The following is a 12,426-nucleotide window of genomic DNA, read 5'->3' on the forward strand; positions in this document are numbered from 1 at the left end:
CAACTCTCCCCCCCCCATTTGAAATTCAGACATTTCCTGAACAAGCATGCATACTCATGGTTGCTATAGCAATTAAGGCATATTGGTTTGCAGCTAAATGGGAGCCTAAATTCAACTAAAGAACATAAATCCAAAAGCTTTGGCCTTCCACCGCAAAATTATTATTGGCTTAGAAAAAAGGAGACAAATTTCTGTTTGGCTCTCTCTCTACGTAAACATGCAAGGATAACAAGGAAAATTACTTTCTTGAAGGATAACAAGTGTTATCACATGCATATAATTGTGTTAGGTGTTATCTATTGTTGTTTCTATACGGTTTCTGGTGCTAGGTTGTTGTTTGGTTTGTGTTATCCTGTAAGTTGCCACTTTGGATTTATATAGAAAAGTGGATAGCTATTTTTAAAAATAAAGAAATACGTACTGTTCTCAGTGGAGCTTACTTCCAGGTAATTGTGCACAGGACTGTGGCCAAAGCAAACAGAACTTTGCAGGAGAAAGAAATAGCAGAATCTGGGGGAAATTAGGAAATGGAAAGCAAATGTCCATGCTGCATGGCTGGTTCTGATATCCCAGAATCCTTTGTGGCTGCTAAATAACTGACTGGATTGAGGTGATAGGCTGAATTTCTCCCTCATTGCCTTATGCTTTGTAGCATCTCATCTCCCCTTCTCTGCCACAGCCTCATCTAAAGGGAAATTCACTGTCAATTTGTTTCTTTGCATAGGAACATAAAGCCTAATTACATTATTTGCCAGCATCTTCATCTATTGTACCCCACAGCATGACCCTTCAAGAGCCACAACATAAAGACTGGCCAGCATGCCCAGTTCCACAAGTCAACGACAATTAAATATGGTGGTTAAGTGTGACAGTTTCCCACTGGGAATTAACAGCAGCACACCCAAGAAGTCTTACCTATAGCGCTCTTCCTGTAAGCACTGAGTCATATACGTATAGTCTCGCTGCAGCTGGGCCTTGAGGTCTTCCATGGAGTCCTCAAGGTGGGACTGAATGTCCTTAATCTCCCTCAGTTCTTCTATGATGGTCTCAAAATTATAGTGGTGACTGTCCAAGGTGTTAGACTTGGGGCTGCCCAAGCCACCAGCACCCGCCCCCGAGTTGCTACCTGCTGCAGAGCCAGAAGTGGCACTGGAGCACTCATCGTCACTGCCGTATTTGGGACTAGAAACCAGAGTGGCACTGCCACTCAGAGTCCGTGAAGCCTCCTCAGGGTGCCCATCTTCCAGCGTGTCCTTCAAGTGGGCAATGTTGTCCGCACTGCCAAATTTGTTGCGGATCAAGCTTGCAAACTCTCGAGGTTTGGAGACCACAGCTGTGTGGGTGGCTTGAGAAAGGCCTGACAGTCCACCTTTGACACCCTCCACCACTCCGCCTCCAAAGCCACTGATGCTGGAGCGGACATTGGCCCCTACGTCCTTGAGGCCCTGGTGCATGTCCCGGAAGACGTCTTTGGGCTGTCGAGAGGGCCCATTTTGTTCAATCTCCTTTAGCTTTTTGTGATAATGTTCAAGCTTCTTGTGCAACTGCGCGATGGTCTGGGCTGACTTCTGGTTCTTCTTCTCAAAGACCTGTTTGATACGAGAGGCCTGCTGCTTGTCGGCGTTGTTAGCTAGCTTCAGGTACTCAGCCACATTGTCATCTCGTGCCTCTTGCTCAACCCTGATCTGCTCGGTGATCTTGAGGATCTTCTGGTGCAGGTGGTCAATGGCAGCCTTTGTCCTCTGCGGGTCTGGGTTGCCATCTGGAACGTCAAGGCAGAAGTTGCCATCAGCATCACCGTGGCTTGTATTGGAAGGCAGGCTGATTTGGCTCACATCCCCTTTATCCAACTGTGGGAGAGGAGAAAGAGCACAGAAAGAGACTTGAGTTAAAAGGCTCTGTTAAATAATGTCATTCCCCGAGACAACACATGATGGCATGAGAGAGAGAAATGGCGATGAACTACCAAAAACAGCTAGAAGAAAAAGATATGAGAACTCAGGTGACGGTCACCATATCACAGAGTTTTAACTGATCATCCAGCTTTCAATTACCAATTCATTGGTAAAATGGATTTAAATATGCCTGCTACCAAACTCTCAATACAGATGCCATTTTGAAGTTATCTGAAGGAAGGGCATATCCAGAAGTCTATCATATTTCCCTTTTTCATGCATTTGGAAATATGGAATGTAGAATATTTTTGTATTACAGCAAGACAACAGAGCCATATGGCTTTTTTAAAAAGAGTAAAACTAGTTCAAATCCCATCAGAATTATTGAAGATTCAGGTAAAAACAACAACCCATTTTTTAATTTCAGTTTGAGATTTCCATCCTCAGTTGTCTGTGGTTCCTATTGATGGAAGGAATGGAACAGTGGTCTTACTGTGGAATGTCTGTTATCTTTGTACACAAAATCTGGAAGCCTTAATGGGAAGCAGGGAACATTTTTTCAGTTTGTAGTCTCATTCCCTTGGGAGTAATCTGTCAGGAGACGCATGCTGGTGGTGGCAGGGCCTGAGCAAAATCTGAACATGGCACCCCCCCTTTCTTCCTCTCCTTCTGCCACCCCATTTCCCTCATTTCCCCAGCTACATGTACCCTTCTGCATACAGGTTGTCCACCCTGCTTTAAGGACTTTCATAGTACATTTCCACTGATGTTGCGTTGATAAATTTGTGAATTGTGCCCTTGATTTATTTTTCCTCCTCAGGGCATCGGAACAAAACAGAACTCAGGAATCCTGACTCATGGCCCTTTGAGAATCAGCCTATCATACCACTTGAGTAAGGGAAATGAGAAAGCAAAGGCAAGAGCCAAACTTTGTACCGTGTCATAAGTAGAGGTGAAAGGACCAGAGAGCACCTCAGGATATTCTTCAGGGTTTGGTTAATAATGCTCCCCGGTCTCCTGATTTTGCTCAGCAGAAATGTAACTCTGCAGGCCATCCCCTGAGACTAGAATGACAGAAAGCTGATAATTACATATGGGCTGTAGTTAATGGGTTTTGTAAAGCCTGCTTAACATTGGCCTGATGTTCTTAGGAAGCTGCTTCAGAATCCAGGAACTCTGCCCAATTGCCAGAATAAAACCCCTAAAGCATATTTGTCTCTCATTTGTAACAAAGGGCACTACCAAATACTTGCCACACTGAGTTTTCTATGCAAAATATTATGCAGATTGAAGTGGTGCATCAGAGGCATAGGACTTGCAGTTTGGAGATGGCAAAGGTTAAATGTATTCTGTAGACTCTGTGTAAGTAATTTTCATACTGCTTTCATGGAAGAGCCTCTGGTGCCCATGAACCATTGTTACTAGACTACAGTGACAGAAAGGCTTTCAATGTAGAAGAAGTGGAGACTTAACTCATAAATGTTTTGTCCACAACAGCAGTCCCAGCCATCCCAGATTTGTTCCTACAGACAAATGCAATGTCTGGTTTGCCTGATCAGAGATATATACAGTCCAGTATACCTGAAGGAACATCTGCACCCCTATCACTCAGCCCAGACACTGAGGTCCTCCTCCAAGGGTCTTCTGCTAGTTCCCTCACTGCAAGAAGGGAAGTTACAGGGAACCAGGCAGAGGGCCTTCTTGGTAGTGGCACCCGCACTGTGGAACACCCTCCCTTCAGATGTTAAGGAGTTAAAGAACTATACAACTTTTAGAAGACACCTGAAGGCAGCCCTGTATCAGGAGGTTTTTAATGCTTGATGCTTTATTATGTTTTACATATATTCTGTAGAAGACGCGGGTGGCGCTGTGGGTTAAACCACAGAGCCTAGGGCTTGCAGGTCAGAAGGTCAGCGGTTTGAATCCCCATGACGGAGTGAGCTCCCGTTGCTCAGTCCCTGCTGCTGCCAACCCAGCAGTTTGAAAGCACGCAGTGCAAATAGACAAATAGGTACTGCTTCGGCAGGAAGGTAAGCAGCATTTCCGTGCACTGCTCTGGTTTGCCAGAAGTGGCTTAGTCATGCTGGCCACATGATCTGGAAGCTATACGCTGGCTCCCTCGGTCAGTAAAGCGAGATGAGTGCCACAACCCCAGAGTCGTCCACGACTGGACCTAACGGCCAGGGGTCCCTTTGCCCTTATATATTCTGTAAGCCACCCAGAGTGTCTGAGGAAACCCAGCCAGGTGGGTGGGGTATAAATAATAAAGTTCTTACTATTATTATTATACTATTATTATTATAGCCATCATCTGTTCCAGCATGGTTGCAGCAAACACAGATGTGTCTCATGACACCTTAAAGACAAAGAAAGTTATTACAACATAAGTTTTCATGAACTAGAGTCTACTTCATCATGTAAGTTTTGTTTAGGCGCTCAAAATGAATGGTTGGACGGGAGATCGAGATCATACCAGATGTTTTGGACTACAACTCCCATCAAAAAAAGAGCAAAGGCTTCTCTAGTTTTTCTCCTTACAAAGTTTTCTACCCAGCTTGAGGACCAGCACAGCTGAACCCCAGGAGCTATTTCATTCAGACATGTGATAACTGCAGTTTAATGGCAGATATTATACCTGCCTATAAAAATCTTCCTGAGTTGTAAACTGAAGTAGTACAATTCAGCGCCTTTTCAATTCTCATAATTTTTCAGCATAGTAACAAAAGGACTTCATCCATTTTGCCTTCAAGAGATGTGGCAACTGAAATTCATATCCAAATCAAAACAAGCCTTGACAGGCGTGGGGCTGAATGGAGATTACTGATGTTTGCCATGAAGGAGTTTGATTCTATTTTCCTTAATTAAATGAGATTATATTACATATTTGCTTTTCTTAAATAAATTATATATATAAGCATACACACAGAGGATTAAGCAACAACCATGAATGGATAGGCACTGCCTAATATACTTCTACAGACTACAACAAGTCTCCCTTTCCAAATGATATAATACTTTGCAGGAGTACCTTGCAGGAGTAGCTTGAAAAATGAGGCAATGTTAGGAGTCGTATTACAGAAGGTACTGGACATAACAGAATAGAACAAAGTTCTACTCCCCTTGCTTCCAGTCAAAATATTCTTCGAAAGAAACGTGTAATTTCACCAGAACTAAAAGTGAAAGTTGTTAGTAACACCCACAATAACCATTTTCAGACAAGTTGCTTTAAGTGGGAAAACAGAACCCCGATTTATATCACCCCTATATTAGAATGATGTTGCAGCTGTGGTATGTTAGTTTTCCATAAATTGGGAGGCACTATCTTAAAATACCTGTCCAAGGTCACAGTATCTGGACCACTGCAGATCCCCACTCCTCTACTGGTGCTGGGAAAGCAAGGAGGTGGTTAATTAAGGACTGTGCCGGGTCTTGGACTCAGCTTAAGGGGCCCATTTATCATCCATGCACCTGGGCGGCTGCCCAATTTTGCTTGGTACTGGCACTAGCCACAACCCTGTTTCCTTACTTGACTTAGTATACATTATACACTGATTCCATTGTGTATTCATCACGAGGTTAGCCTTCCTATCTCACTGTATTAATCCCACTTTCATGCAGGAGTGAAATAGCTCTTAAGCTATCTCTTCAAGTGTTGAAGTTCCAGCTCAAAACTTATGAAAGCTAAAAATCCTGTTGATTCTACAGAGGTATCTCATACAGCTGTGCCCCAAGAAAGGCCGGTTTGCACCAATCATTGTACCATACCTTCCAGTGTTCATCTGGTTCCAGCACTCTCTTCTTTCTCATAGTAGTCTAAGCTTCACTTGGCAAAGGAAAAACCATGAGGGAAGCACCGACAAAGCTATCCAAAAGCTACCGGAGTCTTGCCCAGGCTACTGTTATCTTTCTGCTTCAGACATCCTACTGATCTGTTTTGCTGGGTGACAGAGGCAAGCAGGCGGGGAAAACACAACCCACACACAACATCATTCAGAGCAGCCACAAACTTGCCTCAACCTTATAAGATCAGCACTTTTTTTGGAAAAAAAACAACAAGGAACTGCAGACTTTACAAACACTGACCGATGGCCTATTCTTAGCTCCTGAGCTGCTCTGGGGGCTTTCCAGGACCCAGAACACAGTGAGGAGTTTCTTCTTCTCTCTTATCGACTCACAGGAATTGAACTGAAACCTTCAAGATATAGATTCTTTTTTTTTTTAAAGAACTATTTTGTGTACGGTCAAGATAAAAGCAAGCCTGGTGAAGCTGAAAGAGGAAACCAAGTCAATTTATTAGAGAAGTTGCTCAACTTCTGTTTCCATGAAGTGTGCAATTATTGCAAAGACTACGTCACTCAGTTCCCCTTTTTTTTAAGTAAGGCAGGACGTAACCCATGTGGAGATGGAGAAACCGCTACTAGGAAACAACAGAGGAGGAAAAAACCCAAGGCACCACTTTTGGATGTATTCTAGAAAATAGTTCTTAGACATGGTAGTAAGTATGTCTGTAGAAAACTTACCAACAGGGGCTTTCTGTAGGGTTAACTGTCAGAAGCTGAATGGTAAGCCGTTGATATAAAGTAAGGAATCTGCAAACCTTTAGATCAGTGGTTCTCAACCTGTGGATCCCCAGATAGTCACTTGTGTTTCTTTGGTGGTGAGAGAGGTTGGGGTTGGACTAGGGTGTGGTTGTTTGTTTGTGATTGGCTGTGGTGATCTTTGTTTTTATGTGTGAGTGGGGTGGGTGGGTGTTTTGGATCAGGTTAGCCATATTCTGTGGGTCCCCAGATGTTGTTGGACTACAACTCCCATCATCCCTGAGCTCTGGCAATTCTAGCTAGGGATGATGGGAGTTGTAGTTTAACAACATCTGGGGACCCACAGGTTGAGAAAGGCTGCTTTAGATGTTGCTGTACTCCAACTCCTGTCTTCACTGAATGTTGGCCACGCTGACTGAGCCTGATGGGCATTGGAAGTCCAACAGTGTATGAAATATCACAGGCTCCCCACCCATTGTAAACTTATCCAGCCTCACCCCAAAATTAAGACTGAGTAAACGATTTCTCTATCATCAACTAAGGCAGGGACATCAAAACAGGAGATTGGATATCCCAACATTTGTGGAGATGGGTCTTGGATCGTGAGGAGATTATCGGTACTGTGGGAAAGGCTCTTTTAACTCTTTCCCAAGGTGTCATTTCCCCTATTTAAGTGCTCCTCCCCATCTTCAAAGCTGGTATTAGCACTACAGTGGGAAGAGAGAGAGACATGATGTGGGTACCTTCCCCTTTTCCACTTTAGAACTACTAGCAGCTTCATGAGTGGTTATTTTTGATGGGGGAGGGAAGGGTAGATGGAAAACAGTTAATCATCTCCTACCTACCCTAATGCCCTAATGTTGCTGTTCCAATCAGTATCAGAATTTGCAGCATCTTTTAAAATGGGGAGCAAAAGAGATCTAATCATGGCTCTCCTGCAACATGTCTGTTTGGGCCTTCAAAAGTCACAGCAATGCTGGCAGGCTGTCTTGTGAAGCAGACTTGCACAAGAGGTAATTTCAAATTCCAAGGCCAAGATAGGTTTTTTGTTTTTGTTTTAAGGAACCTGTGTTGGCAGCCTCTTCCTGATTTTATGCTAAACTCCTTTATAGAAGAAGCTGAAAATAGGACATAGGTAAGTATGATTCAAGGAGATAGAGGTAGGGGAAAGCACTGCTGTCCCCAGAGGTCTACTCGATAAATTATATCAGATTCCCAAATAGCCAACACCAACTGTGCAGATACAATAGAAGGAAGTGTGGCAACGTGACAATCAAAACTCCTGATTATCAAAAATGAACCTGTCCCTCTGCGGCACAACTGCTTGCATAACTTTCTGGAACACAAGAAACGTGTTCCTAATCCCAGGCCTGTGCCAAGGTCAGGTTCAGAATTATTGGTGAAACTAGGTTTTAGGAATTAGAAATGCAGGCAACCCCCAATTTCAGTGGGGGTTGCATTCAGGCTCATTGTGTGTGATGGTGGAGCGCCTCCTGCCACACCCCATTCCACCCTCAATCCAACCTATTTCCTTGCCTCTTCTGGGTTCACGGTGATGTGTGCGTGTGCACTATCACGTGAGCTTTGAACGCGTGCAAAATGGTTACTGCCTGTACAGTACACCTCCACTTCCTTCGTCCTGTCCAACTGACTTTAACCAGTTGTAGCATGCATGACAGTGACCAGTCTGGGTCAAAACAAAACCAGGTACACTCTTTTGAACAGTTATCCATGCAGTGATAACATCTCATTCAGGCTATTGCAACTCACTGTACCTGCAGCAGCACAATTGTTCACTGGGGTGAGTCATACAAAGCATCTAAACGTTAGTTCTGGCACAACTACATTGGTTATTAGGTCATTTCTGAGCAAAATGTTCAGTGCTAATTTTAACCTACAAACCCCTGAATGTCTTAGGACCAGGGTACCAAAAGGACTGTTTCTCTACCTTAAATCTGCCAAGTTATTAAGACCAACCTCAAAGACCCTGCTCCACATCCCCATGCCATATAAAGTAAGGCAGGTGGTAACCAGAGACAGAGTCTTCCAGTTGCTGTGCCTCATTAAAGGAACTCCCTTCTTAGAGAGACTCACCTTGCACTCTCTCTATTTTCTTTATGGCACTAGGGGAAACCTGCCTTTTTTGTCCTGTTTCATGCTGAATTTTTAATTGACCAACTAGTTGCTATCTCTCATATATATATATATATATATATATATATATATATATATAGGTTATATTCAACCAAATCCTACTCAGGGTAGACCAATTAAAATTAATAAAGCTATATTAGTCATGGCCATTAACTTCAGTGGGTCTACTCTGAGTAGGACCAGCACTGAATATCACCGTGTGTGGTGGAATTCAGCACTATGCTATTAAAACATTCTGTCTGTGCAAGCATAACAGCTTACCAGATGGATCAATTCCCTGTTCCCCTTGTGCATTGCTCTGGAGTTCTCTTGATGCCCCCTCAAGGCCAATTTTGGGGGCATGCAGGGGGAGCAGGAGGGAGACCCTGTTGTGGAAGTACAAATCCTTGCATAGGGCTTCTGTTGATGGGGTTCAGTGTGGCATAGTGGTCAAAATGACAGACTGGGATTGGGAGACCAGGGTTCAAATCTGGGTGACCTTGAGTCAGACACTGCCTCTCAGCCTAACCTGGAAGCTACAAGCATGGAGATGTTTCATAAAATAGCAAGCCTTCAAGACTGGCAGGGATCTAATGCCCCAACTCCACACCTATTATCCCCTTGCATGAAGCACCAAAGAAGGTGAGTGGCAGAACAGGAGGTTTATCATATGCCACCTTGTGGCACACCCAGGGCACACCCAGGTCATACATTTAAAGCACTCTTATAGCACTTTAACAAAATCCTGGAAACTGTAGCTAGTTGAGGGTGGTGCGAATTATAACTCTGTGTGGGGTCTCCTAATAACTTTCAGCACCTTCAACAAGCTATGGACTCTTTGCAGGAAGCCACAACTGTTGAAAGAGGTTTCTTGAAAGAGGTTTCTTCTTATTTGCCTAAGGGTGTCAAAACACAAGATACAAAATGGAGGTTCCCCATCAAGCATCAAATTTTCCCTGCAGAATATGTGAAACTCCCCAATAACATCAATGTAGGGTGGAACTACATGTTACACTTTTGTTTTACAAAATGCAAGCAATGAAACTGCCATTTAAATGGACAGGGGGAAATATTCCAAATCCTTTCCCATTGAGGCTATTTTCCTGCCCCAAATCCCCATTCCCCACTGCTTTTACTCCAACTGTGCAAAAGATAGGAAATTATCTTCTTTCATAACAGGGATAAAAACAGCTAGGGACAGGGGAAAGATCTTTGATGGGGGAATTACCTGACAGAAAAGAGTTAAGAAACTGCTAGCCTTTTGTGATGGTCTTCTATTTCTTTTTTTTTTAACCCAGTCCCCAAAATGACTCACAGAACTGTATGTCATAGTGACCACAGCATACCTATTAAGAGAGGACCAAATTCTGCGTTAGCATAGCAACCAGCACAGTGTGCTTTTTATATTGTGTTACGGAGTATAAAAGCTACCTCAAAAGAAAAAGAATACTATCAACCTAGGAAAGAGGGAGAAAGTAATTGTTTGAAGGAAGGAAGAGCATGGCTGACCAAGTGCTTTGAATATCAATACACAAATTAGTGACAAGACCTTGGAAACAGCCAAAAATACATTTCCCTTGCCTACTATGTAGACAAAAGTCCCACAGGGAGGTTATATGCTTCCTCAATTAATGCACACAAAAGAAGCAATTTCCTCAGCCTGACTGGATAATGATATTGAAGGGGCACAGAATGTCTGAAATCTCAGCAGGAGCCTTGTGTGATCCTGGAGCAAGCCATCTCTGAGAGAAGGGTTGCACTCAAAAGGCAGGCAGCATGACAAGAGCGGGCAAGCAATCTTGCTGACAGTAGCAGTGAGGTCATAGTGCCTGAGGAAAACCAAGCCAACTTGAGTGATTGACTGAAACAGAGGCAATTTTCAGAGGGGCAGCCATGTCAGTCTGTTGCAGAAAAAACCAAGGGTTGCACCCAACATTGATTCTACTCAAAGAAGATGCACTGAACCAAATGAACACAACCAACTTAGGTTGGTTAATTTCAGTGGATATACTCTAAGTAGCACTAGCATTGGACACAACCCAGAGTGTCTCGTGGCATCTTATGAATCAACAAATTTTCATTATGTAATATGCTTTCATGCACTAGGGCAGTATTTCCCAAAACGTCTCCCACCCCAAACCATTTGAAAAGTTGCTGCAGGTCTTGGCAGACTGCTGAATGATTTTCCTGCCCCTTGTTGAAACTGTAACGCTCCGTTAGATGTGACATGATTTTTAATTGTATTTTTTAGTACTTCCTTTATTTCTTATATATTGCATTTGATTGTATTACAGGTGAATTCCACAGAATTTAGTCTGTAGTACAAATACCAACTTATGAGAGATAAAAGCAATAAAATACAATTAAAAATCAATATAAATATTTAATACAGTGGATGTGCCTTCTCCCATCTTCCACTATAAATCCACGGACACTTCACAGACCACTTGAATCAAGCTTGTAAACCATGGGTGGGGACTGAGTATAGATGAAACAATTGGGGTTTAAGAGGGAAAAGGTGGAGCAGAGGCTGCAGAAAACAAACAGAGCGAGAAATGGGATGAAGCATGGAATAAGAGAGAAATGGGGTTTAGAAGGAGATAGTTCAGAGGGGGAAAGAAGTGGAAAGGAAGAAAAACAAAGAAGCAATATGAAATCCTAAGGTGAAAAGAGCGATATGAGATTGTGCATGTAAGGGGAACATGTATATAGTTGCGTGAAACGTATAGATGTTTGGGAAGGGTTGGTGGGTTGCCCATAACTTTTGTGTGTGGTGGTGGGGACTGGCTGCCATTGCCATTAAACACCACAAGGTGGAAAGCTGCAGAGCACTTTACTTTGGAGGATGAGGAGAGCTTCAGCCAGCCTTCAGTGCAGAGGTTAGAGGAACGCTGAGGCAGCTTTTTCAACTGCCTTGATCCTACAAGGTGCTAAGCGCCTTCAGCTCCCGTTAACGTCAGGAGGAGGTTAGGGCACTCTCAGCACTCTAGGCTGCCTGTGTAAATGCCCCTGGGCAAAGTCAATCTGTACAGTCCAAGAGAACCTTTTCTTTCCCACTTAAGCAGCAGAGTTCAGGAACCCAGCTGGCTTGAGTGAGCCAGGCTCTCTTGACTCTGATGGAGGCCATGGAGCCTGATTTTCCAGAGGAGGAAGCATGTGCGGGTGTGTCACGCCTTATAAAGCTATAGGAACTTCCTCTCCCAGGCTCTTTGGACAAAATTAAAAACCCAGGAAAGCCTTGGCTGCCTAAAGGTGCTGAATACTGGGTTCATTTTGAACACAGGAATGCACACTGGATGTGGAAATGGAAACATTTGTTACATAATCAGACTAAAGGGAATAGTACTAAAACCACAGCAGGGTAATGGGATTTTCAGGATAAAGCTCTTTTAAACTTTCAGGGATCAGCCACAAACTGGGTAGTGCTACAGATTTTCTATTTTCAGACAATAACAAATGTTTTTGTACTAGAGTATGCTGCTAATACTTGCACAGCTCGCCAGCCTCACATAACCCTCACCCTCCTGAGCCCCATATGACCAAAGAGGGCACTTAGAAGCTATCACGTCAAAGGCAATTTAAACCAAATTACCCCTGTCCAGGGGAAATCTGATCTATTTGGATGCACCCATGCTCAGAGTAGCATTACAACAGCAAGCAAAATATCCCAGTTTGAATGGTGAACGCAGCAGACTTGTCCAACAGCAAAAATGTTAGCAGATTCAGGCAATATACAGGCAACTCCCCATTTGTGGGCGTTCAAGGCAAATGCGACTGTGACCACACGCATTCCCACAAATCCGGAAGTGGCACAAATAGGGGCAAAAATGGTCCTAAAAGAGAGTGGAAATGGCAAAATG

The 12,426-nt window shown here is 43.5% G+C and overlaps 1 protein-coding gene across 12 annotated transcripts in view; it reads right to left on the minus strand.

Annotated features, from left to right (window-relative positions):
• The window catches only part of TMCC2 (transmembrane and coiled-coil domain family 2), a 100,459-nt gene that overhangs the window by 12,610 nt on the left and 75,423 nt on the right, over positions 1-12,426 (minus strand). For 6 of the 12 annotated variants that reach the window (XM_083444358.1, XM_083444362.1, XM_083444363.1 and 3 more), the window contains one exon: positions 916-1,850. In XM_083444358.1, the coding sequence (XP_083300484.1) occupies positions 916-1,850 (935 nt within the window). Of the gene's footprint in view, positions 1-915; positions 1,851-4,185; positions 4,252-4,534; positions 4,752-5,660; positions 5,714-12,426 lie in introns of all 12 variants that reach the window. The other 6 variants (XM_083444360.1, XM_083444368.1, XM_083444359.1 and 3 more) reach the window with 6 other exon arrangements.

This window comes from Podarcis tiliguerta (assembly GCF_965153285.1).
Source record: "Podarcis tiliguerta genome assembly, chromosome: 6".
Lineage (NCBI taxonomy): Eukaryota > Metazoa > Chordata > Lepidosauria > Squamata > Lacertidae > Podarcis > Podarcis tiliguerta.